This window comes from Micromesistius poutassou (genome assembly GCF_964030765.1).
Source record: "Micromesistius poutassou genome assembly, chromosome: 17".
Classification (NCBI taxonomy): domain Eukaryota; kingdom Metazoa; phylum Chordata; class Actinopteri; order Gadiformes; family Gadidae; genus Micromesistius; species Micromesistius poutassou.
In genome coordinates this window covers 8,870,598-8,896,698 of record NC_140287.1, presented here as the reverse complement: position 1 = coordinate 8,896,698, position 26,101 = coordinate 8,870,598, and the positions used below count along the sequence as shown (strand labels likewise).

Here is a 26,101-nt window from a genome sequence, read left to right as displayed (position 1 = left end):
AAGTTCACCCCTCTCGCACCGTACTTCTTAAGGGACTTGCGGTAAACCGCCTCGCCTTCGACCATGGGTTGTACTTCCTCTCGCATCAGCCAATCGGGGTTTACCTCTGATAGGCGAAGACAGGTTCAACTGCCTTCCCGTCACCTCCTATCAGCAAACAGGGCTCAGGGTCTAATAACCTGGGAGTCCAAACAAGGTCCAATGATTTTATTCCCGCCAACCCCTCTCCCATCAGAGCCGGCAGGGCGAAGGATTTGACTGCAGTTCTTGGGTTTGATCTGGTTCTTGTTACGGGGCTGGAATGTGCAGCATGCGGGTGATCAGGGCATCGTAAACTAAAGGTCTTTTCCACTGTGGAATGATGGGATGCTTCTTGCTGTCTCAGCCTTCGTTAAAGTGGGCTCGCGTCTGTTGGAACAGACACACGCCTACACACACACATGCACACACACACACACACACACACACAGAAACACAAACTGACACACATATGCATTTGTGTGCACACGTATTTCCGTACCCACGCAAACAAACCAGCAAACAAACAAATGCCGGTTTAGAACTGGCGCCAACTGGCGAAAAGGTTTTCTAAAGTATAATGAAATCACGAGGATGGGGGTTCATCAGAAGTATGCTTCGTTTTCGTGGTCTGAACCCAATTCTCTGCAGGACACGCCGCTCTCCCAGGGCTCGCAGCTCTGTCCGAGAACAGAGCCACAGCCGATGAATTGTGGTAACACTGGCATTCTTCTCAGATTCAATAAAAGAGTGTGCCAAAGGACTCCTGAAGCACTAATGCGTGTTCCCAGTTAACACTGTGTTTTGCAACCAGCCATAAAACTGACCAATGTATGCGTCTCATCCAAGAACACACACTCGCCTTTCATGACATCATTATCACATGCTCAACGAGAGCGACGGCAGCCCCTTATAAAAACGAGCGTGACCTTGCTTCCCACATGGAAAATATGAATGGGACGGAGCAACGAAGTGAACAGAGCCATTGTTCAGTTCCTTTTATGTCTGTCGCTGTATATTGCCCGTGTCAAGTGAACGGAGTGTTTAAGAAAGTGAAGATCCACTCTGAGGATGCAGGTCAACATTCTTTACGATAGGAATCCAAAGGTGTTCCTCTTGAAAGCTCTTTCAGGAAGCTGTGAGGCCAGAAGGAGGAAAATATGTGACCTTTTTTATTTTTGTAATCTTCATTCCCCTCATTCATTCCATTCAAGGCTGTGTGCGATTTGAAACCTGGGCCAAATCAGCGCCCAAAACAACTAAAAGAGATGGATCTTCCTCCCCTGTCTCCTTCCTGAAGATTCAAAGTGAGCGGCGTAGGAAACCATCTGGGAGCCAAAAGAGGGACATAATAGAAGTGTGAATCTGGTGCGCGGAGAGAGAAGAAAGAAAAAAAGAGGAGAAAATAATAGATGGACGTCTGTGATAGATGGAGGAGACAGGGAAAGGTGACGTCTGCTTCTGATTAAGTTCTGGTCGGACGTTTGACAAGGAATGGATGAGGAAGGACGGGGGGGGGGGGGGGGGCGTGACAGCCCATTGACAGCTCCCACTGGCAGGCATGCATCTAATAGGATTAAAAGAATGCTGGGAGAAGACTGCACCTCCTCGCGAGCAAAAGTTGCTCCTGATGGCAGCCTCCAAAACAAAGTCCTGGGGATGCAATGAAGGAGCTCAGGGAAAAGAATAAAAACATCAACAACACTGGGGGATAGTCTTACGTGCACATCCACACAGGCTCAGTAACACCCAGTGAGGCCGTGGGTGCACAACGGTGCACATCCCAGACCACAAGCATTCCCCAGTGCAAAGCTAAGCCGTCCTGTCTGCACCGTGCTCCCTGTGAGGCAGGGTAGAATCTTCCTGCTAAAACCTCTGATTCTCTTTTTCCACTGCATTTGTTGTATTAGCAGTTTGGCGAAAACACACCAGTCTAAACTGGACCAAGAGAGAATAGAACAGAAAAGGTAAAGAGATGGAAATGAACGTACGCTGCTCGGTCCCGATGGTAAAGAGCAGGTCAGGGAGTAACGATCCATTGGGATTAAGAGGGCTTACCTGGTGTTTTTGGGCACTTCTGGCACTTGTTAAGACCCCAGGAGGCTCCAACACTTCCACAGCAATCGTCCTGTTTGGTTAGGCCTGGCAAAGGCTTCCCACACTGTAACAACAATGCAATACAAAACACATCTGTGTTAAATCTGGAAATAGCATACTGAGAGGCTTCTCTGAATATGTTCTGCTTGCTAGCATGCACGAGGTTGCCTCTGTGCATGTGTGTGTGTGCATGTCTATGAGTGTGTGTATATGCATGTCCATCTGTGAATGGGAGTTGTGTGTTGTGTGTGTGCATTCGTGCTTGTGCATGTAAACTGTGTGTGTGCGGAGGCTGTGCATGTGTTTGCGGTGGCTGTGCGTGTGTGTGGCATCAAGCACAGGCTTGCGTGCGTCCACCCGTTTTAGCTTTGGCAGAGCGGAGAGCTTGTGAGGGTGCTTTTTTGTCAGTGTGCGTGTGTACCTATCCGCGAGGACACAGTGAACCACCAGACACATCTGAAACCAGTTACTCTGAGGAGGACAGAAACACTGAGCCCAAGGAATAACTTGGCAAGTGTCATTAAGGGGCTTAGATAATTGCGGCGATTCCTATCGAGAATAACGGAGAATTATGAAACTCAAGAATAGGGCATTTTTCCCGGTGGAACACGAGCAAATATGTGATGATTAATTTGGGCGGTTGCATTGCCACGCCTTGTTTTGATTCGGGCTAAATCGACGGTGTGGCTGGAAAAAAAAACAACAACAGCAAACTGACCTTCACCCATTTGGCCGAGGAACACACGGAAAATGTGTACTTGAGCATGAGCAGACTTGTATAATGAATATCGCTGGCTGAGCTCTCCAATGGCTCACTAAGCTGTTAACCTCTCCCCAGGCCTGCTCCTCTGAAGGATGGTACGCCTGGAGTCTCGGTTATTGCGACAGAGAGAGAGAGAGGGCGGGACTTCTGAGGGAGGGATGTCTATCTACATGTTTTGGATGTTCCTTTGTCAAACTCTCCATCCCCTAGTCTTTGATGTTGTTCTTCTTGATCTTCCCACTCCTGGGAGAAGTAAGAGAATGGGAATTGTGTTGCAGCTGACCAGGATATCACTCCACTTCGTGACAATCTCTCAGCTTACTAAGCTGTTGAGTCTAGAGGGACATTGCAACAAAAACACTAGGACCTCCACGGCATTGACGCCGTGCGAACGTCCTCCCCTGCTGTGTTGCCGCGGGACAGGCATCGGGGTCGGTTTCAAGCCCAATCTTCCCCCACTAACCACCACCCCACATCCAGCACCACCACCATCACTCCCTCCGACTCCTCCTGACCCTCAGCAGGGCTGGGACGATGAGACTGAGAGGACCGAGAGAACGACCGGTCTGTAGGGGGATCGTAAATCTTGGGGGGAAGAAATAAATCATAATCACAGGGCCCGGTTCGCGAGGGTCAGCAGCTATTAAGGAGGAAGAGGAGGATGACGTTTGCCACGAGTTAAACACCTCTCAGGGTTTCAACTCCACACTGGAACTGGAGGGGCCAGGTGGCAGAGATCTCCTGGTGATGACATTGTGCATCGTGTGTGTTTTTGTGTGTGTGTGGTGTGTGCGTGCGTGCGTGCATGTGTGTGTGTTTAAGGGGCAATCAGTTGCATTGTTAGATAGATTTTCACTTTTGACCTTGACTCTAGTGGGGTCAAAGCGGGGTTTCAGCTGTGGTTGTTCATTTTGTCATTAGGTGAGACATACTAGCAAGGTGGTCTGCATGGCCGTTCACGGCCCTGGCGGGAGGGTCTGCAGGATCCTGTGGTTTCTATGGTATGTTATCCAAACAAGGCAGAGCGACATTAGGACCTGCTGTAACCAGGATTGCTTACTGCGGATACAAGCTGATGCTTACAGAGAAAGCGGTGAATAGTTTGGTTGTGTTTTGTTTTGGCAATGCCACAGGAATACTTTGTGAATGCACTTAGTGCACACCACTCAAATACTTGCCCTGAGCCGAACTGAAAGACACACTTCCTACTTTGCCTTGTGTCATACCTGTCCATCAACAGTCTCCTGGAAGCACCTTCCCACATATCCATTCTGTCGGTTTAGTGGTCTATTGGCGTTCCCATTGGTGGGAAGCGTTCCATCGCCGTTCCCGTCAGTCGGTAGGTTTCCATTGGCGTTCTCACTGGTGGGTTTATGATGATGCCCGTTGCCGTTTCCGTGGCCCTTGCCATCCCCGTTCCCGGGCTGGGACCGCTGCTGGACCGAGTGTGCCCCCTCAGGGCCGGTGGGTCTCTGGCCCGGTTTGACCCTCGCCACCTGGTGGACCTGCACCTCCGCCTCGGGGGGGTGCTGGATATGGACGTTCACCAGGGAGGGATGCATGGAAACTAGAGCGGGAGGAGAGCACACACAAAGGGGTTTAGAGCAACGGCTTTCGGGCCCGTTTCCCGTACGAGGGTCACAGCAGGGGACCTGCTGGGTCCTGGGATAACCACACTAAAACGTTTGGGAACCCATGGTTCAAAGAGTTTTGTATCGTGTTTTGGCGGTTTAGGATCACTTTAGGAGCCACGGACCAATATTCAACACAATCTCATTGCACAGAAACGTGACTCCCTCGCTGTGTTCGCAAACGTAAACGGGGAACTCCTAGAAGGGCGGGCATGAGCGTACAGCAAAAACAAAACACTTTTATCCCCTGGTCTGAATCAATTTCGTGACCGAAAACAAAGTTCTCGAGGAGTAGAGGAAATGTTGCAATGCACAGAATGAACCCAATGGTGGGACATTAACAATCCTCAGGGTGTGCCGGGACTCTTCACAGCATCCTGACTCACACACTCCACCTTTCCCTTGAATCACAACCCTGCAAGCAGGAGAAGCCTTTGATTTAGCACCGGGAAACAAGGACCCGAGAAAAGAGACATGGCCATGACCTTGACTCCACGTATGATATATACAAACATACCCGGAGGCCCGGGGGGTCTTATTGTGACGTAGGAATATTAAACACATTCCCAGCAACCATGCAGCCTCTGCTTTGACTTACGGTCACAATGAAACACTGAGATGGATAAAGACAGATGAATTCAAGCAAAAGAGAGATGGAAACGTTTTTCCTTTTCGATTGCTTTGTGGCATTGGCGAGGGCCATTTTCTGTCTTTCATAATGTCCAATTTAGAAGGCGGGTTCTGTGGGAACAATGTGACAGTTTTCATTTAGTCAGTCATGAGATATCTGGACCAGAATAGATCCAGGCACTCCACAGATGGTCCGCAGAGTCCGAGCACTGCACAGGAACTAGATTGTTGCACGTCAAGGAATTCACGTGGGTGCGTTTAATAAACGACTGAAAAGAAGACATATAAATAATGAAGGGACATTCAAAAGAGCTGAGCTCACCCCCAGGCATGGAGTCATCTACCATTGTGTTTGTGAGGCTTAGCAAACGCACCACATGTATTGACCGCTTCGCTGGCCACTTCACTAAATCATTTACTCGCAAACAAATATTTATAAACTGACTACAATGTCATCTGTTGCACAAGGATGTTTTCAAAGCAGACCCAGAATTAAACACAGAATTAGCCCGCAGTCACATGCAAGCCTCCTCCACTCTTCCACTACGACTACTACGACTACTGCCACTACTAAAAATGGCTTCCTAAGTAAGTAAGGGATTACATTTAGGGCATTTAGCAGACACTTTTATCGAAAACGGTTCATATACACATTCACGGTGGAGTCAACCACACAAGGCGACAGCCAGCTCGTCGGGAGCAGTTAGGGTGAGGTGTCTTGCTCAGGGACACCTCGACACTCAGCTAGGAGCAGCCGGGGATCGAACTAGCAACCTACAGGTTACAAGTCAACCCGCTCCACCTCCAGAGCTTAGCCGACCTGAAGGGATAACGTACAGGCAGCCGGTCATCATCGTAAACTAAACCCAGAGAGGGGAAGGCAGCACCCTGAGATTTCCCGGATCACCCTGAATAGGCCACATGTTAAACAGCTTCTCATTAAAGAAATCAATTGCCACAAAATGTTACAACAAATGATTTTACTGATTGAAAAAGTGTTTTATTGCTAAAATAAATTGTCTGTTCAATTATTGGTTTAGAAATGGCTTCCAAACCTTAATCAAACCAACGGTCTGTAATGCATTGCAGTGGTCGACTATAGCAGACCACTGAATGCCGTATTCCACAAAGCTCTGTAATATTTATAATTATATAATATAAATACATAAATCTATAATAGTATAATTATATAATAAAACTGTTTTTTGTTAAAGCAATCAGCTGAAATTAAAAATATCTTCCGCAGTACTTTGAGCAAATACTTTGGTGCGTAGCCAAACAAACATCTGGTCGGCAGTTCTATCACGGTTGTTGTTACTGTTGGATTTATGGCTCAGTGATTTGAAACCGTTAAAAGTCCCATGCTCGTTAAAAGAACGCACACGATCAGAAGGCGGGAACGCCGCGATCTCAACCGGACAATGCCAGAAATTCCATTGAATCACCTTGCTGATTGGACAGGGGCAGCGTGTACATGGTGTGGGCGTTGGCCCCCGGTTGCTGGGGGTCCTTGCGACCTCCCTGGTGCCTGGTGGGGGGCGGGGCCGGCAGGTGGCAGAACTTCCCCGTGGAGTTGGACGGGCACCAACAATGGTCTCTGCCGATGCAGCGGCCCCCGTTCAGACACGGGATCTGACAGAAGACTGCAGAGGGAGCGAGAGAGAGAGAGAGAGAGAGAGAGAGAGAGAGAGAGAGAGAGAGAGAGAGAGAGAGAGAGAGAGAGAGAGAGAGAAGGAGAGAGAAATTGTGAGTGTACATTTCTGTCGCTTTTAATTGCACTGACTGATGCATGGTTATACACACAGTAATTAATTTAGGTAATTAGCAGCAGGAGGGGCCCCACTAATGAGCAGAGCGTGCAGAGGCTGCAAACATTCGTCAATGTGTGCTGTCACCGTTTCTTTTCTTACACAGTACCACAACACCAGGCGGCTTGTTCTGTCCGTGTTGGGAGTTTATGAAGTATCAACTTTGCCCTCAGGATTAAACTGTGGACCTGGCTCTCACCTCTGTTTCCCTTGACACGTTTTACCTTAACTCTTACTCGCCTTAAATCTCACTAGTGCCTAAAAGTATGCAGTACTCCCTAAAGCTCAGGCTAATGACACGATGTGATGACTCATCCGGTAATTCAATGTAAATAACAAGAATCGAGCGTGTTTCCCTTGCGCCTGCAACACCTGCTTCGCTGCAAGCCAGAGCGCGTGCGAGAAAAAAATAAACCTGACGTACTCCGAAAAGATCACACAAGAAATATCAAAGGAGAAACAACTGTCTCTGAATCAGATAAGAACATTGAATCCTTGGCACGCACCGTGATTTATGCCGGGGGGGGGGGGGGGGGGGGGGGGAAGAAAGAGAGAAAGAGAAAGAGCGATAGAGAGAGAGAGGAGACAAGGTAGTGTTGGCCAGATGTTGTTTGAAAGCACGGCTTTTGTACACCCTACATTTGCCCTTATCTTTTGACAGGGGCATGTGTGTGTGTGTTCACGTGCATGTCTGTGTTTTGTTGATGGGGAGATGGTGGGGGGGAGTGTGGGGGCAACACAGCAGCCGATACCTACCTGGCCCTCTTCCCACCAACCCAATCCACTTGACCCAACCTCACCTAACTCAAAACTTCAAAGCGAAGCGAATGAAAAATCGATAGAAGCGTGTCCAGTGAAACATGACCAGTGTGTGTGTGTGTGTATTCGTGTGTGTCTGTGTGTTGATAAATCTGCTCTTGTGTCTGCGATAGAGTGCACCGTGTAGTAAAGAGACAGAAAAGAAAAACAAGAAGCACGTTTTCATATTTTGGTTTTTCTTTCTTTCTAGTCTTTCTTTTTTTCCCTTCTTCTTCCTTTTCATCCCGGGAACCGCCCTACCCGGTAATATGAAGAGCACATGGCCTGACCTTCAGAGAGATGGAGTGGCCTACATACTGCATGAGATGAAAGGGAAGGCCAGGGGTGCTGGCGGTGAGTCGCTGGGTGTTGAACCACCCCACTTTGCTCATTGACACAGACAAAGACGGAGACACGGGACGGGGGATTAAACAGATTCATAAGGAAGGAATGACTTGAAAGGAAAAAAATTAATGGGATTTGATGGCGTGTGGGGAACGGGCCCTTCCTTCTGGCCTAGATTAACCAACACGGACTGAAGGAGATAGGATATCTGCTTGGAGTTGGATTATAACGATGTGATAAAGAGAAAGAAAATGAGGGAGAAAAGGGAAATAGAGAGAAAAACAAGGTCAGAGAGAAAGAGAGTTATAGGTAGGGAGAGAGAGAGAGAGAGGGGGAGAGAGAGAGAGAGAGAGAGAGAGAGAGAGAGAGAGAGAGAGAGAGAGAAGGGGGGAGAGAGAGAGAGAGAGAGAGAGAGAAGAGGAGAGAAGGGGAGAGAGGGAGGTTGCAAGGGAGGAACAGTGTGAGAGAGGGGGCAGAGTGTGGGAGAGACAGGAGAGTGAGAAAGGAGGGGAAGACAGATAAAATGCCTCGGAGCGGTGGGTCCAGACACACAGGAAGACCTCCCGTGATGAGAGAGGCTGCCTGCAGCAGCAGCTCAGAGGCCCTGTTAATTCCTCCCTGTGTGGGACTCGCGGGCCTGCGCTCAGCTGCCCCGTGCGGGGAGCCCCTCAGACAGGGCCGCCGCAGCCCGCTGCCAGGCCCCCACCGGGCCCCCGCCGTGCCCTACTGTCCAGAAACCCCCTGGGCCCTGGGCCCCCATCCCTTGGTGCCTGTCTGGAGGTCTACCTCGCAGTGAGGACCAACTGGATGGTTCAGGTTACACACACACACACACACACACACACACACACACACATGCTGGCTCACACACACACACACACACACACACACATGCTCTTTTTCAATCCATCTCACATGGATAAAACTGCTTCTTAATCCATTTTTATTGGGGGCTGAGGGGACATATGCAGAAAGGCTTGATTGTGAAATCAGACCAAGTGTGGGTCCAAAACCATCATGTGTGTCATTACCTTATGCACCTAATGTTCAGGCTACTGGGTAGACTGAATCCAGTGCTCTGTGGCCCGCTTGGTTAATTTCTTTCCACCATTGATTAATCAAAGAGATTGAAGAGTAGGTCCGATTTAATTTCACCAAGAATTTATTTGGTTGACAACAGCCCTACCCACACACACACACACCGACACAATGATGCAAAAACATCACAGCTGCCCATACACTCACACAAACACAGGCACAAAAAGCATGCATTCGGATATTAGGTGTATGTACACAGCTGTGTATACACACTCACACACACACACAAAAAAAAAAAACACAACAATCATACACACACTAGGCAAGGAAAGCAGGCGACGGCATGCTTTAGCAGTCTACATTAAGCCGTAAAGGGATACGCCGAAGGATCTGTAAATGGTGTTTGCCTGGTCTGAATCTGCCCGTCTTACCAGACCAGTTATTCCAAACCCATCATTGTGTGTGCAGAAGGGGACTTTGCTGTGTTAGCATTTGCTATTCATTAGCAGCTTCCATTGGCTTGCAGAGTTACAGTAGCAGGGGAATACAGTTTAATTACTTTTCCGAAGATTTCCAATGTGTTCTGAATAGTCGCTTGTTGAGAACAAGTGCCAGTTACAACACAACATAACACAACAACATAGTCACAGGGAAAATCTGGCGATATTTTTGGGGACTGTGATTGCAACTCATGGGAAATCTTTGGAAAGGTATTAAGTGTCTTTCTCTCCAGGAACCGGAGCTAAGCTACTGTACCTTTACTGTAAGTCTATGGAAGCAGTTAGCGGAAGGCAAATGCTAACCCTGTGGTCTCTCCTTACGCACACACAATGATGAGTTTGTAATTGAACAACTCATATCGTTAGCATAGCATATTCATAGTTCATAGTCCTATTTTAAGGTTCATCTTGTATTTAGCGTCAAAAATGCCTAAGTCAAATTGATGACTCAGGCAGATAGTGATAGTGATGGAATATAAAAAGCACTGTGATTGGCTTAGGATATAGCCAATGAGGCACAGTGAATCAGTGTTAGGAGAGTAGAGTTAGTTTAGTTATCACAATTTAGCCAAAATATGACAAGGCAATTATGCTATGAGGCTAACGATATGAAACTGGGTAAGATAAGAAGCGCCATTTGGTCATTTGGGCCGAGAGAGGGGGAGGGGGGGTTTGAAGAGTGAACCAACTGCACAGGAGGAGGTGCATGTGCCAGGAATGTAATCTCATGGAGGAGCTGTTCCAGGATGCTGAAGTGTTTGGAGTACCGTTGACGCCTTCCAAAAAGCCATTAGTGGGCGTATAAATCTTCAACAACAACCTGTTTATATATTCATAACTCAGCCGGGTCCTCCCTGAAGAGGCTGCCTGTGCGGGGAGGGGCGGGGGGCGTGAAGGGAGGGGAGGGGCGGGGGCCCTGCACACGTGATCCCTGGTGTCCACACGTTTATTGCACGTGTGTGAGTGTTTATTCGCAAAATTGTTCTCGGTGCCGGTTGTGGACATGTGTGTGTGTGTGTGTGTGTGAAGTAGCCCTAGCAGTAGTGTGTATGTGTGTGTGTGTGTGCTTTTGCGCGTGTGTGTGTGTGTGTGTAGTAGCCGTAGCAATAGTGTGCCTGCATGTGTTGTGCGTGGGAATGTGTGTTTATGGGTGTGTGTGGAAGTGTGTTTGTATGTGAGCTTTTGGGACTGTGTATGTGTTTGTGTGCGCATGGGAGTGTGTGTGTATGTCTCTGTGTGCAGGTGTGTGTGAGTACACCCAATCACCTCTGGGCTGCCAGCAGTAAGTATAAGGAGCCCAAGCACATTTACATGTTTTTATATGTCCATTAATGTGCATTGTCCCATCCAAATAAACCAATAAAAAAAAATAAAAAATAAAAAAGCTGGGCTCCTGTACAACCCTGAGAAACCTGGGGGCATGGTGCCCCCATCCAGCCACCCCTCCCCATCCTACACACTGACCCAACACAACCCACCCCACCAGGGATGGAAATTTAAACCGGCCACACGCCATATGCTGGTAGATTTGTATGCTGGCGGGTAAGTTGTGTCACGACCTATGCCCGCCACTGTGGCATAGATCAGATTGAATTTGCATATCTAGGGGTGTATTGTACAGTATAAACGGTATAGAGTACACCGGTGTGAATTTGCGTTACAATATGGATTTTGACGTTATCATGTGACCGGTGTGACCGGTAGGCTAGATGAACGCTTTCTTTTTCTTTTGTTTTTTAACTTAAAGAGTGCTAAAGAAGCAACGTAGTGCCAGAGACGCAGTCGTTTATTCATAATATCCTCCGGAGGCGCACACACAGCTTTTGTCCGTGTTCTATAAGATATTAGAACACTCTGGGAGCTCCGGCGGGCGTCCTGGAGCTATCTTAAAGACTGCGTCGGGTTCTCCGTCTATATTATATAGATACCTATATATTATATTATATTATATTTTATTATTCAGATATAGAGCTCCGGGAGTCCGCAAACGGCAACAACCACTTTCTCCTCCTGCTGCGATTCACTCTGGACTGCAGGGAGTGAACACTTTGGCTGTTATGTTACATCCCTCAGGGAGTGAACGCTGATTGGCTGATACCCCTTCAGAAGCATTTATATAGAAATTAGAAGATAAAATGAACATACTGTGATATAATACCGTTACCGTCTATGCCTTAAATCATACCGTGATATACATTTTAGTTCATAGGGGGGTCTGTGTTCAATTATAAAATGTTTTGAAATAAACATGACTTAACGTGGCAGATACCTGTGTATTGTTTATCACATGCAGTAAGAGTGTAACATTTGCAACTCAGTTCCTTGGTAGCACCTACTTACAGTAGAAATAACTTCTGATGGAAAAAATAATGTGTATGAAAAATACTTTTCATAGCTATTCTTACTATTATATTGTTTAATATTAACACATACATTAAAAATAATACTACATAAAAAAAAAGAGGCTGGTAAAAAATTTGAGTGGCTGGTAGATTTTTAAATCCACCTGCACAGTGGCCGGTGGGCAAAAAAGTTAATTTCTATCTCTGCACACCACCCTACACACTGACCCACACCAGACACCTCACCCTACACACTGACTCACCACCACCCACCCCACCCTACACACTGACCCTAAACCACCCACTCCCCCTACGCTGACCCTAAACCACCCACTCCACCCTACACACTGACCCACTCCCATGTGAGCGTGGAGCAAAGCTGCCTGGATAAATGGCAGGTTTAAGGTAATCCCAGTCTAACCCTGTTCACACTGCTACTCTTTCTCCCGCTCCCCTCGGTCCATTCCTGCTCTCCCAGGGAGAACGTTCAATAGCAGCCGACGAGGCCCTGGCACGAGGTGTAAACCACAAAGAGCCGGGGCTAAGTGCTCAGAGCCTGCGACTACCAACACACACACACACACACACATGTGTGTGTAGGTGTGTGTGTCTTTGAGAGTGTGCCTGTGTGTTTATGTGTGGTGGGATTCAACTCCATTTTGGACAAGCAGCTTCTAATCTGCTATTTTTTTCCCTTTTCTCCCTTTCTCCCTCTCTCCCCCTCTCCCTCTCGCTCTCTCTCTCTCTCTCCCTGTCACTCTCTCTCTCTCTCTACATATATATATATATATATCTTGCTATCTCTCTCTCTTCCTCTCTCTCTCTACCTCTTCAATAGGCTCTGTTTGGAGTCCATTTTGCCAAGTTCACCTCGTAAAGAAGGGAAGGATTAAGATAAACAGAGCAGAGGGACACGGAGTGAAGTAAAATGAAGACAAGACAAACAGAACTCTGAGAACACAAATGCAGAGAGGGACAGGCATGAGGAAGGGGACAGAAAGATGGGGAGAGTGTCAGGGAGAGTGAGGAGGAGAGAGATAGGGAGCAAGAGTGTGGGAGAGGAAGAGAGGAAGAGGAAGAGAGAGTGTCAGGGAGAGTGAGGAAGAGAGAGATAGGGAGCAAGAGAGTGGGAGAGGAAGAGAGAGTTGAACGCAGGATAGAGAGAAAGAAAGAGGAAGAGAGAGAGAGAGGAAAACAAAGTGAGAGAGAAACCTAAAGACGGAGATCGAGGGAAACAGGGAGAATGATTCAACGAAAAGCTCCACAGACAGAAGGTCGTTGGCCGCGGCCAACGACCAACGTACAGGTGCGTTCTTTCTGTGAGCTTAGAAACAAAAATACTTAACAAAGACAGACGCACACAAGAGTTCCGAGGTAACCAGTGACAACTCACAGAGTCTGAATCCCTGCTTCTCGGACTGCTGCTGCTGCTGCCTCTGCTGCTGCTGCCGCTGGTGGTTCTCGCTGTACACCGTGGTGGTGTCGCCCTTCTCGCAGCTGTTGTGGCAGCGGCCGCCGCTGCACACCCGGCGGCACAACATGGGCGTGAAGACGATCTTGATGCGGTCCAGGCTGGACGTCAGGTTGGCCCCTGGGAAGCACAAGCACACGCACACCCGGGTGAGCAGGAGACGGAGCAGGGTCCGGCGGGTGAGGAGCTGCATCCTGGAGGTCCTCGCTGTGACATGCACTCCGGCGCCGGCCCGGGAGGGAAGGTTTATACCGGAGTGCTCCCGGGAGAGAGAGAAAGAGAGAGAGAGAGAGAGCGAGAGAGAGAGAGAGAGACAGAGAGACGGAGAGGGGGAAAAAGAGAGCGAGCAGGGCGCGTGTGTGCGTGCCTGCCAGCGGCTGGGCAGTGGCATGCAGGGGGAGTGAGGATGTGCCATCGGAGGCCAACGGAGAAGGGGAACGGAGGAAAAGAGAGGGGAGAGAGAGAGAGAGAGGAGTGTTATTAGGCTTCGGGACGGCCTCCAAAGCCTTTATCTCAGGGAGAAGGTGTTTCTGGATCTGTGTGTATGCAACGGCAGACTGAGGGAGCGGGGCTTGCGAGCAAAGCCTGCATGTGTAATGGTGGGAATGTGTTCAACAGCCGTTGGCCTCCTGGAAAAGTTGGAAAGTGGGGAGAGCAGATGGTGGCGTCTGGTGTATCATACAGGAAGGGGAAGGACGACGCTCCGAAAAAGAAGGCAATGAGATTAGGAAGGAACCCGGGTATCGCTTTGGGGATGTTGTGTTTGTTGACGCCCCGTGGTCATAGTGGATCTACGTAGTGGAGCACGAGGTGACGGAGAAGATCCTAAAAGGCGTGTACCTTGTACAGATAGGAGAGAGAGAGAGAGAGAGAGAGAGAGAGAGAGAGAGAGAGAGAGAGAGAGAGAGAGAGAGAGAGAGAGAGAGAGAGAGACAAGCCAAAGTAGAGCAAGAAACATCCACCCAGCCCAGACATAGACAGGGGACATCAGCTGAGAGATTTCCAATGACCTGGTGTGACGTAGCCACTTTGGCTGCAGGGTGGGCGGGGGTGGATGAAGAAGAAGAAGAAGGTGGAGGAGGAGAGCGGGGAGGAGAGCGGGGAGGAGAGTGGGGCGGAGGAGGGAGGAGGGGGGCTTGGCTACCGGCCAACCAGTTGTTTTTTTAACTGTGTCTAATGCTTCGTTGAGTGATGACTCAATGAGGACGTATACGGATGCGTGGTGGACTCACTGCTTCATGCTATCACAGGGTCATGCTTGCTAAGATATGGCCGTGCAGAGTGGAAACGTCAAAGTGTGTGCGGAAAGTGAAAGCAGAACCCTGTTCAGCAATATTGTCATTCGTTCCCCCCACTCCCTTCCCCCACAAGAGCTTTTCCCAGGGGTTTAACATTTTCTTGTGGTCATTTACATTAAGGGCATTTAGCAGTCGCTTCTATCCAAAGCAACTTGAAATAAGTATATTTGTCAGAAGAAAGAGTAACAATATATCACTGCCGGTACAGTAAAGATATTCATAGAAATAGAAGTAATAAAATTGCCAAGCACTCACAATCGCTAGGTTATCCCAGCGAGCCCGCCCTGTTGTTTGCTTGTTGTTTGCTTGTTGTTTGCTTGTTGTTTGCTTGTATTTACCTGCGTGCGATAACGTGTTGCTGAGCTGTGGTTTCTGTGGCTGGCCGCTGGCTGCAGCAGCAGCGGTGGCGGCTCCGGTCCTAGGAATGCTGGGAGAATGCCTGTCAGTGTTCCCAATCCTGCCAGTCCCGGGCCAGTTCCCCTGCGCGGCGGCGGCGGCGGCGGCGCCGTGGCCGGTGCTGTAGCCGTTCCCGTTGGGCAGTGCGTTGGAGGTGATGGGCCCGGCGGAGGACGGGTACCGCTTCACCGTGCGGGACGACCCGGTCTGCTGAGGGGTGAGGTCAGGAGGTCCCCGCCTCACTTGGGAACTGTGGAATCGGATCGGACGGGAAATGTAATCATCGTATGAAAAACGCATGAGCTCAGATGATGCGTTGTACGCGTGGACCACATACACTCCGTGGCGGAGATTCACCTACAGTGCATTGGAGCCATGTAATCTGGTTAGGCCCGATCGACCTATAGAGCATCACACGTCGCTCCTCTGAGAGAAGACAGCGGGTCTTAGGTCATTCATTCTCTAAATTGGTTTTCGCTCGTGATTTATTTTTAATGAAATGAATAGCATATATTTCTTCAAGCCGTTAATATCCACGGTAAACATCTGCTGACAATTAAAGTCGCTTGAGCACAACAAAGGAACGAACGGGTCTGTTTGGCGCACGGGTCGTTTTTCTCTCTTAATATTGATTTACTGAACATTAAGCATTCGCCCTCTGCTAATGAGATCTGTATCGGTGTCTCTGGGTGGAACGGTGATTGCAAGACTTTCCGTCTGCAATCGCGTGCACTGGACGATATGAAGACCATCACCCCCCCCTCGCTCCCCAACACAACCAGCTCTGTTCTATATGACCGTAACTCGCCCGAGGGCAATGTCCAGGGTGCTGCAAGGGGCCACAGGAAGTAGAATTAAAGCTGGGGTCGTGTAGCAAAGCGCCTGTCCTGGTGTGGGGAGGACGGAACCTGGGGGTGTAAGGGCTGGACACTGAGGCTCATGGGAAATGTAGCTTCTGGCTCTAAGTTTTGTATATAAATGTAATAAATGTAATAAATATACACTTTTGTATTCCTGTTACTCTACTCCCATGTCCCTGACATCTGCCAACAGGTTAGGACTTGGGGGGGGCAGGGGTTGAATACTTAATGCACCTTTGATTACTCTATCATCTCTGTTGTTGTTGTTGTTGTAAAGGTTCAAGTAAGCCTCTAATGTTGAGTGTATTTCCATAAATAAAGTTAAAATATATTTAACCTGGAAAAGGGTCTGTCCGTCTGTCTCTCTAACTATCTATCTGACAGCAGGCCGAAGGACCGACAGAAAGAAAGATGGATGCACCGATAGACAGACATGTCTGACAGACAGACTTACAGACAGACAAATGTTGAGATGGACAGATATGAAGACAGCTCCAACCGGGGCTTCAGAGTTCCGGGACAAACCATTGCGTGTGTGTGTTTTCCATTCAGTGTGTGTGTTACTGTGTGTTTGTGTATTTAATTCAGTGTGTGTGTGTGTGTGTGTTTCATTGGGTGTGTGTGTGTGTGTGTGTGTGTGTGTGTGTGTGTGTGTGTATCTGAGAACATCTGGATCCCACTGAGCTTGGACTGATAGACAGTCAGCAGAGCAGGACAGAGAGGAACCGGGCTGGGGAACATCAGAGGAAGAGCTCTAATAGGCACACCTGCGCTCCGACAATGTATGTGATGTTGTAATCAGACCTCAAATTAAAGTGAGCAAACATTACCATGTATTCTACTGGCCAGACGCCACGCGCACACACACACACACACACACACACACACACACACACACACACACACACACACCATGTACAATCCCCACCCCCCCCCCACACACACACACACACACACACGCACACCCACACAAATGTATAGACACACACACACACACATACGTATACATACATACACATACAGATATGACTCACTTATTTGGCCCAACCTTTGTGTGGTACCGACTACATGGAGTGTGCGCACACACCCACCGACATATCGGGTCCCAGCTGTGCACGGGGCAAGCACAGGCCCATTCTCGGTGAATAGTCCAACCGGCATTTGCTTCAAGAGAAAAGGTGGCAAACAAGGGGCAAACAACCCTTTGATAATGCCCCCCCCCACTGCTCCATCACCCCAAGCAACAGCGGCACACACATCATGTACACCGTCGACAGTTGCTGACCCCCGTCTGAAGCGTTCAGGGCGGGGTCCGCTGCGGGGAAGGATGTTGAAGGCGGATGTGACATGTGTCAGTTGTCAGCTCAGGCGGGTGCGCTAGGTGGCAGGGGGCTACTCCACGTCATCCAGTACATGTCATGATACCGTGGGTGTTTCCACCACTGACAGGGCAGCAGGTCCGGATCCCATGTTTCCTTCCCTTGCTTCCGACTGTGGGCTGGGTGGTGCTCTATTCACGTTTCTGTTTCCCCCTCCATCTATCTAGCTTGTTATTTTCCCTTTTTCCCCTCTCTCTAAATCTGTCTCTCTCTCACACTAACTCTCTCTCTCTCTCTCTCTCTCTCTCTACCTCTCTCTCCCTCCTTCTCTCTATCCCTCTCTCTCTCCAACTCTCCCTCGCTCTAGCCCCCCTCTCTCTTTAGCTCTCTCTCTCTCTCCCTCACTCTCTTAACTCTCTCCCTTCTAATAACAAAGCGGCCCTTCTCTTAGCATGAGCTCACCGCTGTAGCTCCCTCTGCACCAGAGAGGGCAAGCATGGATCGCTCCATGCATTCGATGTCATCATTACAGGAACTTCAAGACCCCCACCCCTGAAACAGCCAATGAGTGAAGACCCTGCCCGTCCTGTTCTGGGTGAGTGGGACGACGTCTGGAAAGAGCTAAATGAAACGTGCTAGGAAATAGACAGAGACTAAATAGACGGAAACTGAATGTTTTGACTATGGAAGATGGCCATCCTATTTTAATTACCGCAGACTAACACGGTAGAAGAGGAGCCGCTGAGCGAACACATGGGAGAAAGACGGAAACAGGCCACAGTCGAATGAATGGAAACGTTTGTAGAATTCATAGTATTTCCTCCCAGCTCAAAGTGTCTGAATAACGGCTGCTGGTGTCTGCGGCTAACAGGAGGTTGACTAAGTAAGCCAACGGGGGATGGCCTCATGTTAAAGAAATCCACCAAGATAAGCTTTTTAGACACATGGCATTAAAAGACAATTAGATTGAAAAAGATTGAAGGGCGGGGCATTATTTGAAGAGATCAAAGTTAGTTAGTTCCTGATGATTGTCTGTATATGTAAAGTTCAAGAATGGATTTTGCTTTGTTCAGAGCAAGACCAATTTCATTCAAAAGAATCACGCCCGGAGTTCGATAAATCGTTTTCGCAACGTGTGATCAAGCCTCCTGGACTTCATCAGATCGCAGGGCGGCAATGTGACATACACAAAGACCCATCGGCGCTTCCACACCGCAGCATTGATTTCACATGTGTGGAAGATCATAGGAGCTGAAACGATCACATTGGGGGAGATTGCGAGCATCAGTGAAGAGCCAAGAATCGACAGACACACAGTGTAGAAAAGTAAAACATTGTGGCGTGTCCGGGCGTGATAGCAGTGTAACTTGGCACCCGGTCACTTTGCATCTTTGAACTGAATCATTACCACATATAAACATGTATTCTCTCATAAAAGGAACGACCCGATAACCCCGCGACGAAAGGATGATCTATGCCAAGTTTGGTAGACTTGTCACCAGTTTGCACTGTTTAATGAACGGGCTTCACGAAAGCAACAACAGCATCTGTGGGACAAATAAATGATGATAAGTGCGAAAAATATTTGCCTGTTGCAAAACAGCAACCACTAGTAAGGGCCCATGTTCTCATTGGTCCACACCCAATACACAAGCATATAGACTCATGCATGCTCCGAGAGACACACACACACACACACTGACCCACTTCTTCAAGAATTGTTTAGATCTAATAGCGTCTCCTTCCTCTGCTCCTCTTTACGAGCGCAGAGCAGTTGTTTATCCGCAGCATATTGTGTGAGGTGGAGTTGATTCATTCACGACTGAACCTCCTAAAGGAGTTATGATTTATGGAACCATCCGAGCCCCCATATGAGATAAATTATATCCGTCCGTAAAGACTAATGTGTTTCAAACAGTGGTCCTACTTTTTTTCTGAGGATAGCGGGCTCCACTGGAAAGAGGTGCAGCATCTTCGGCGTACCTAATCGCACCGTCAGAAAAAGCCCTCCACCTTGGCAGCGCTCGTTTTTCATCTTGACTTGTTTGAAAATACCAGAGTTCAGAGCACACGTCTAATGGCCGGGACGCTGGGGCTGGTGGCAGCAGCTAATGCAGAGATTGAAGTGAGGGGAAGAGCTTGCTGCTCTGGGAGAGAAAGAGAGAGGTACAAGAGAAGAACCAGCGAGAGAGAGAGAGAGAGAGAGAGAGAGAGAGAGAGAGAGAGAGAGAGAGAGAGAGAGAGAGAGAGAGAGAAGTGAAGAGTGAAAGAGAAGAGAGAGATATAAGAGAACAGCCAGAAAGAGAGAGATATGGAAGGGAAAAGTAAGAGAGAGAAGAAAAGAGAAACAGATAGGAGAAGAAAGAGATAAAAAGAGAGTAAAAGAGAGGGAGAGAGAGAGAGAGAGAGAGAGAGAGAGAGAGAGAGAGAGAGAGAGAGAGAGAGAGCAATTTGGCTTTGGAGGGCCTGTCTAAACAAGTGGCCGCTGGACAGCAGGCAGAAGGCTCTCAAGGCGTATGCTTTCCCTGTCTCGGTCACTCACAACAACCCAATCCTGCTCCTTCTGGGACCTGCTTCTCCCTGCTCTCTCACCACAAGGACCTCGTTGTGCTAGACCCCCTGACGCTTAGCAACGCACTCAACGGGAGAGACAGGTTCATGAGGTGAGAGACAATTCTCGACGGGAGAGACAAGTTCTCGATGTGACTCCAGAATCTGTATAGTTGTGCATTGACCAGGTAAAAGGTACTTTTCTCTATTACTCCTTATTATTCTGACTATTACCTCTCTAGTCAAACTAAACGCTTAATGGCTCCATTTACTGCTTTCCAACCGCTGTCCTCATCCAAAAAAAAGCTCTGTGCTACGTAAGCGTTTAATATAATTAGAGCAATTTGAAGACTACTTGGGAGAATGGGAAAATAAATGGCGTGCCCAGAGAGATCAGGTAAAAGTGCAAACGAACACACATTAATCTCATTTAGAGAGAATGTGTAGGAGGGGATATTTAATTTCATTGGTGATAATTAAATCTGGGGCGCATCAGTCGCATGTTGGGAGAAACAATTTAAATCTTGCAGAAGTGCTAATTGTTACTGAGCCGAACGTAAAGCACTGGTCTCACTTGGGAGGGAAATAACAAATAAAAGGGGCAGGATGTTCTGGAAAGTGAAATTACAGTTTATTCAAAACCCTGAGCTCCAAAGTCGAAACAAAGTTTAGTGCAGAACGCCGGGTATTGGCTTGTCTTCTAGTATATAGAAGGTGAAAAAGAAACATCTGGTCGTGAGAAAGCATGCCTTGCCTGGCCGACAACCACACCACACCATGCGCACCACAAGCAGGCCACCACTGATGTGGTCACACATTTGAAGCCCTCCGCGTGATGCAGAGCAACCCCATTCATCATTAACCAAACACGTCTCTATTCGAGCGTGTGTGCGCGTGTGTAGGATCACAAGGTTGTCCCTGAGAATGCCCCTGATTATGCAGCGGTTGCACGGTTGTTGTGTCATGTATCTTATAGCAACACGGGCAAACACTGGGTAGGCGGTTTGTGCCAGCGCGCATCGTAAATTCTAAAATAACCAGACAAACCGCCCAACGGTGACACAAAGGGCTGACCCAAAATTATAGCCTATTGAAAATGTTTTGTCTCCGGTACATGCCGCTGAAAAACTCGGCCCAGGCGGTTGTCATCGGGGCGCTGCTGCCAAAGTGGCTTCAGAAGTGAGAGTTTCTGCTTGTCAACCGAGCATGACGTCACCCCTGTCCCATAAAAGTGATATAACACATGTTGTTTATTTTCCATTACATCTTCGACTCATACCAATGATGTCACGTAGCAAGTGATAAAATGACGATCGTTAATTATGACCGTTATGCCGTATGCGTCGTTGTATCACACGCTCGTGTGATATTACGTAGCTAGTGTTTTCTTGGACACATTTGTCAATTTTTTCCCCATGAAACAACAGTGATGAAGCAACAGCGGAAATCGAGTTTTAGCAGCAGGTCCGTGTTCCTCTCTGGTTGTTAATACCCTCCACCAACACACCAACTGATAGCTCAAACAGATAACATACTGCTGTGCAGACGGATGACTTGCAACTGCGGGACAGATGGACAGCTGAACCGCTACCAATGGTGACAATGGTTCAGACAAACTATCGTATATCTTCCAATGCATTTGTGCAAGATGATATTTTTTATTCACTAATTTAATACAGCTTCGGGTATATAAAGGGTTCCAACCCTAACCTTGTTCCAACACAAGTCTTACATGAAGCGAAGGCCTGTTCTGGGTCCTCTTCTCATACACATCACAAAGTCAAGCCAAACATCAGTGAGCAATTAAGCCACACTCTTCCTTTGATAGCATCTCCAGTCATTATGACTGGGCTAATTGTGAGTGCTAGCAGAGTATTTTTCCCCCTTGTGAAAAACAGGGTGTGTCAGAGACCTTATCGGGCCGGTCATGGAGACAGGATCAACTAAGAAGGGCTCTGTCTGGCTGCCTTTCCATAAGTCACGCTAGTAGCAGGCCTCGGCCAGGGTGCACTGCATAACAACGGCCGGATAGGATCAGAGGGCTGTGTCAGGCAGCCTTATCGTGACCTGTATCTCACACTTGAGCTGTTTCAGGGGATGTAAAGGGAGGTCGAAGACCCGTCTAGATCAATTGGAATGTCGATGTGAATATAAAAACTGCAGATATTTTTTTGGCAAAGATACCCCTGGAAGGTATTAAGTGACAACCGAGAATGTGTTCCCACCATGTGTATTACAAAAGCTGCAACGATCACGAAACCAAAGTGGAACAAGGCAGGGAACTTTCAACAGAGATCAATGTCAAAGTATGGTAGTAACTATATCTTTGTCAAAACCCAAAGACGGCACGGAACTTAACAGAAGCTGGTGCTCGTTTGAAAATGCAGTTGTGGAAGGGAGCTACGGTTACCAGCAGCAGTGGAACTCGCTTTTATTTCCCAACCAATAGTGAAAGTCTTTTGCATCCTGAACCCTGGTTGGAATATATGCTGGTCTCATGCAGTGTCCTAATGCCAGTTTATCTCTTTTTTTGAACACTACGTCCAATGTCTCGAACATAGCCTGATTGATGCCGTTGGCATGGGCTCCCAAGCTGAAGGTTCTAGTGCATTCTTGGAGAGGCCTCCTCTTTGTCTAAGAATGTTTTTGTCAGTAGAACAGCTGCATCAGAGCAGATATGAAATGATCAGGAGCCAACCCGCCACTGTGGGTTTGTGTGAGCGTTTTCTGTGTGTGTTTGCGATGCTGCTGGCTTGGGGAGAGAGGCGTACTGTATGTGTCCCACGCTGGGTTCTCTGGGGCCTTTTGTCAGCTGCCTAGCAGGAAGCCAACTGCTCATAGGCCCCGTTTGGCTCTGCACTCGTATGGGGGAAACACGGCCACACAAAACCTGATTTGGTCCAACGTGATTTCACCACGGAACTTTCTCTTTCAGTGACAGAGGAAACACTGAGAGGAATGAGAAGTGTTTTAAGTGTACCATGAAGAAATTCATCAGTTTGTGTTCCAACTCCAAGCATGTGCCCAGTCTCCTCCCCACTCTCCAGAGGGTTTACCTGAGGACATGGTTTGCCTCTGGAGCTGCAGTGGAGTATGCACTCTGCAATGTTGATGTTTAATAATCCCAGAGTTAGCAGGGCAATACAATGCCCCAAAACCAGGGTAGAGGATGTCGCGCCATGCTCCGGAAAGCCCCATCTCACATTCCTCCCATCACTGGTGAAAATGACCCCCGGTGAGGGGGGGGGGGGGTGAGGGTCAGGGGCAAAGGTCAAGTTTGTAGCATCAGCACACAAGACAAACAGCGATGAGCCGGTTTAACCCTGCCTTGGTCCTGGTCCAAGTCCACTGCCCCACCCTGACCATGCACAGGGAAACATATCACAAGTGTACAGATGCAGGATCCACCATGTGTTGTGTTCACATGATGGACTGCCATTCAGAGGAGCGCTGTGTGAGTAAATCAAGTGGGAGAATCGACCACATTCCCCCTCCCCTTCACCTCGTTGTCCACCTCAGCCCTCCTCCACCACAACTCCCTCCTGGATTCCGTGCTTCCTCTTCCTTTGGCAGCCGTGGAACAGGGAGACAAGAGGAAGGCTCTGGGCACTTCCATTTTGATTAGGAAAGCAGATTGCCAGCTGGTACGGTGAGGCGGTCTCTCTGCAGGCATGGCTTTTTACTGTCGCTTCGAGGGAACGCGCACATCGGACGATTGGGTATGCGTTTGAAGGCGTTGCGAGCATTACAGAACCCGAAGGCTCCTATGGAATGTTAGGCTACTCTTGGAATTTGTTATCCTTTGGGATCAGTTAGGGCAAAAGAAACGTTGGAAGCCAGATTTCCAAAAACTGGCTTTTAAGATTCCGATAATGCTTCATGGAAACTCCTGTAAGAATTTTTTGTTTCACTGGATTTAACTTCAAATATCGTGTGATATTAGTTTACCACCTCCAACAATACTCTGTGTAATAATAAAATAATATTTGGTTCTGATAATCCGTCAGATACCAGGTCCCCTCGGGCATGTTTATAGTGGCTTCACTCTCACCGGGTGGTGTGGTTTGTCTTGAGTGGGAGCAAAGCACCAGTGATCCCAGATTTGCTTGGAGAATTCCAACCATGACCGCAGTTTCCTCTGAGAAATGGCTGGGTGGGTTAGGGCCAAAGCCTTCAGTCAACAGGCCACACAACCACCAGGTCTATTAGTCACCGGGCAAACGCCGGGGCTGAAAAAGTGTCTCTGTCCACATTGATCACCCAAAAGGGGAATTCTGCTGCATGTGTGCCCTTGCTGGTTTAGTTGTTTATACTTAGTTTAAGTGAAAATAGCAACATGGTATGTCACAGCACGGTCTGTTATATATTTTAATTTTTGTCAGGTTTTTACTTTTACCGCCTGTTTAATTTTGGTTCATCAACTTGTAATTATAATTGCATTAAAAAATAAGTAAGTATTTGGACTGTTTATGTTTCGGTTCAAGCATTACAGTTTGGTAGAATGGCTTCTAGAATGGTAACCTTCTGCAGTCCAGGTAAGTTTTCCTGGCTCTCCACCATGGATTGTGTAATGATGCAGACCAGAGAGGAATGACCTTTGGTGAGATGACTGTGAACACACATCCTGCTCTGCCCCGCTCTGTTTCCAGTGCTGGACCGATGTCAGAGAGAGAAAGAGAGAGAGAGAGAGAGAGAGAGAGAGAGTTTGTGTGTGTGTGTGTGTGTGTGTGTGTGTGTGTGTGTGTGTGTGTGTGTGTGTGTGTGTGTGTGTGTGTGTGTGTGTGTGTGTGTGTGTGTGTGTGAGTGAGTGAGTGAGTGAGTGAGTGAGTGAGTGAGAGAGATAGAGAGAGTTTGTGTGTGTGTGTTTGAGAGAGAGAGAGGGAGAAAGAGAGAAAAAGAGTGAGAGTTTGTGTGTGAGAGAGAGAGAGAGAGAGAGAGAGAGAGAGAGAGCATGAGTGAGAGAGTTTGTGTGTGTGAGAGAGAGAATGAGAGAGAGAGAGAGGGGGGAAGGCAGGAAGGAGATAGCGTGAGCTGCACATGAAAGACTTGTCATTTCCAGTGCCCCAGCATCATGACCGTGTCGGACAAACTGTAATCACGATCTGCAACATGTCATCCTAACTCCTGCCTCACAACAGCATCCCCACAGGAGAAGCATGGGTTACAGCAGAGAGAAAACGCTTTCTACTGAAAGCTTCTTTCATAGCAGCAAGACAGTTGGTGGTACTGGGGGGGGGGGGGCAGGAAGTCTCAGAGAAGACGCAATCGCTGGGCTGCCGGCCCACTGGCTGGACCTCTGTATCTGACACCGCAAAGTAAGGTGGAAGACGCTCTGTGATTAAAGAAGAGACAGGATTGGGATTCAGCAGTTCCCATGTTCAGGACTCTTGAGTAATGAATGCGGTTCATCTGCTATGTCCATCCCGTCTCTGCCTCAGGACTCGTGCTGCGGTCTATAAATATGCTGGGATGGATTTAGGATTGATTCAGGATCCATTGAGTAGGATTAGCGGGTGTCTTTCGAGGCATAAGATGTACAGCACAAGGGAAGGAGCGAACCTTTCCAACAGGGAAAACAAAGTCCACAGTTGATCCTTTATACACTGGCATCAAGTAAATAGTGATAGAGTAATAGTAATAGAGTTCAAACAGCAGATAATGCGAGACTTGTTTTTTACGACTTCCCAGGGTTCTCTCTAGGAGTGTTAACAAGCTATGAAAACTACAGTAGGTGTTTTTCTCCTCTGCTCTGCCACATGCACGTACGCCCGCACACACACACACACACACACACACACACACACACACACACACACACACACACACACACACACACACACACACACACACACACACACACACACACACACACACACACACACACACACAGCTCATCAGCGTGGCCCTTATTTAAGTAGGCAGAGCTAGATACTGGAGGCCAAGCGGTGGGTCTGGACAGCAGGCTGTTTGTCTGTGTTGCTCCAGACAGACGGCCAAGTCCTCGGGCCATAATCCCCTTTTGGAATCGGAAACACTTTTTTTTTTTTGAAAGGCCTGGCTGGCTTTCTGCTGTTATTGTTTTGTCTTCCTCCCTCCTGTAGTTCTCCTTCCATCCATCCTCAACCTTTTTACCCTACAAACCTTTTTCACTGCTTTCCCAAACTGCTTTTATAATATTTCATAAGAGTTATTATCAAGTCGATGTTCGCATGCAGGCACTTACATCATCTCAACCAG

The 26,101-nt window shown here is 48.2% G+C and overlaps 1 protein-coding gene across 1 annotated transcript in view; it reads right to left on the bottom strand.

Annotated features, from left to right (window-relative positions):
• Positions 1 to 26,101, bottom strand: part of LOC311361924 (latent-transforming growth factor beta-binding protein 2-like) — an 87,515-nt gene that overhangs the window by 46,361 nt on the left and 15,053 nt on the right. The window contains exons 4-8 of the mRNA XM_084481719.1: positions 15,078 to 15,385; positions 13,364 to 13,561; positions 6,585 to 6,782; positions 4,105 to 4,445; positions 2,077 to 2,179 (exon numbers count right to left, since the gene is read on the bottom strand). Of these exons, the coding sequence (XP_084337845.1) occupies positions 2,077 to 2,179; positions 4,105 to 4,445; positions 6,585 to 6,782; positions 13,364 to 13,561; positions 15,078 to 15,385 (1,148 nt within the window). The remainder of the gene's footprint in view (positions 1 to 2,076; positions 2,180 to 4,104; positions 4,446 to 6,584; positions 6,783 to 13,363; positions 13,562 to 15,077; positions 15,386 to 26,101) is intronic.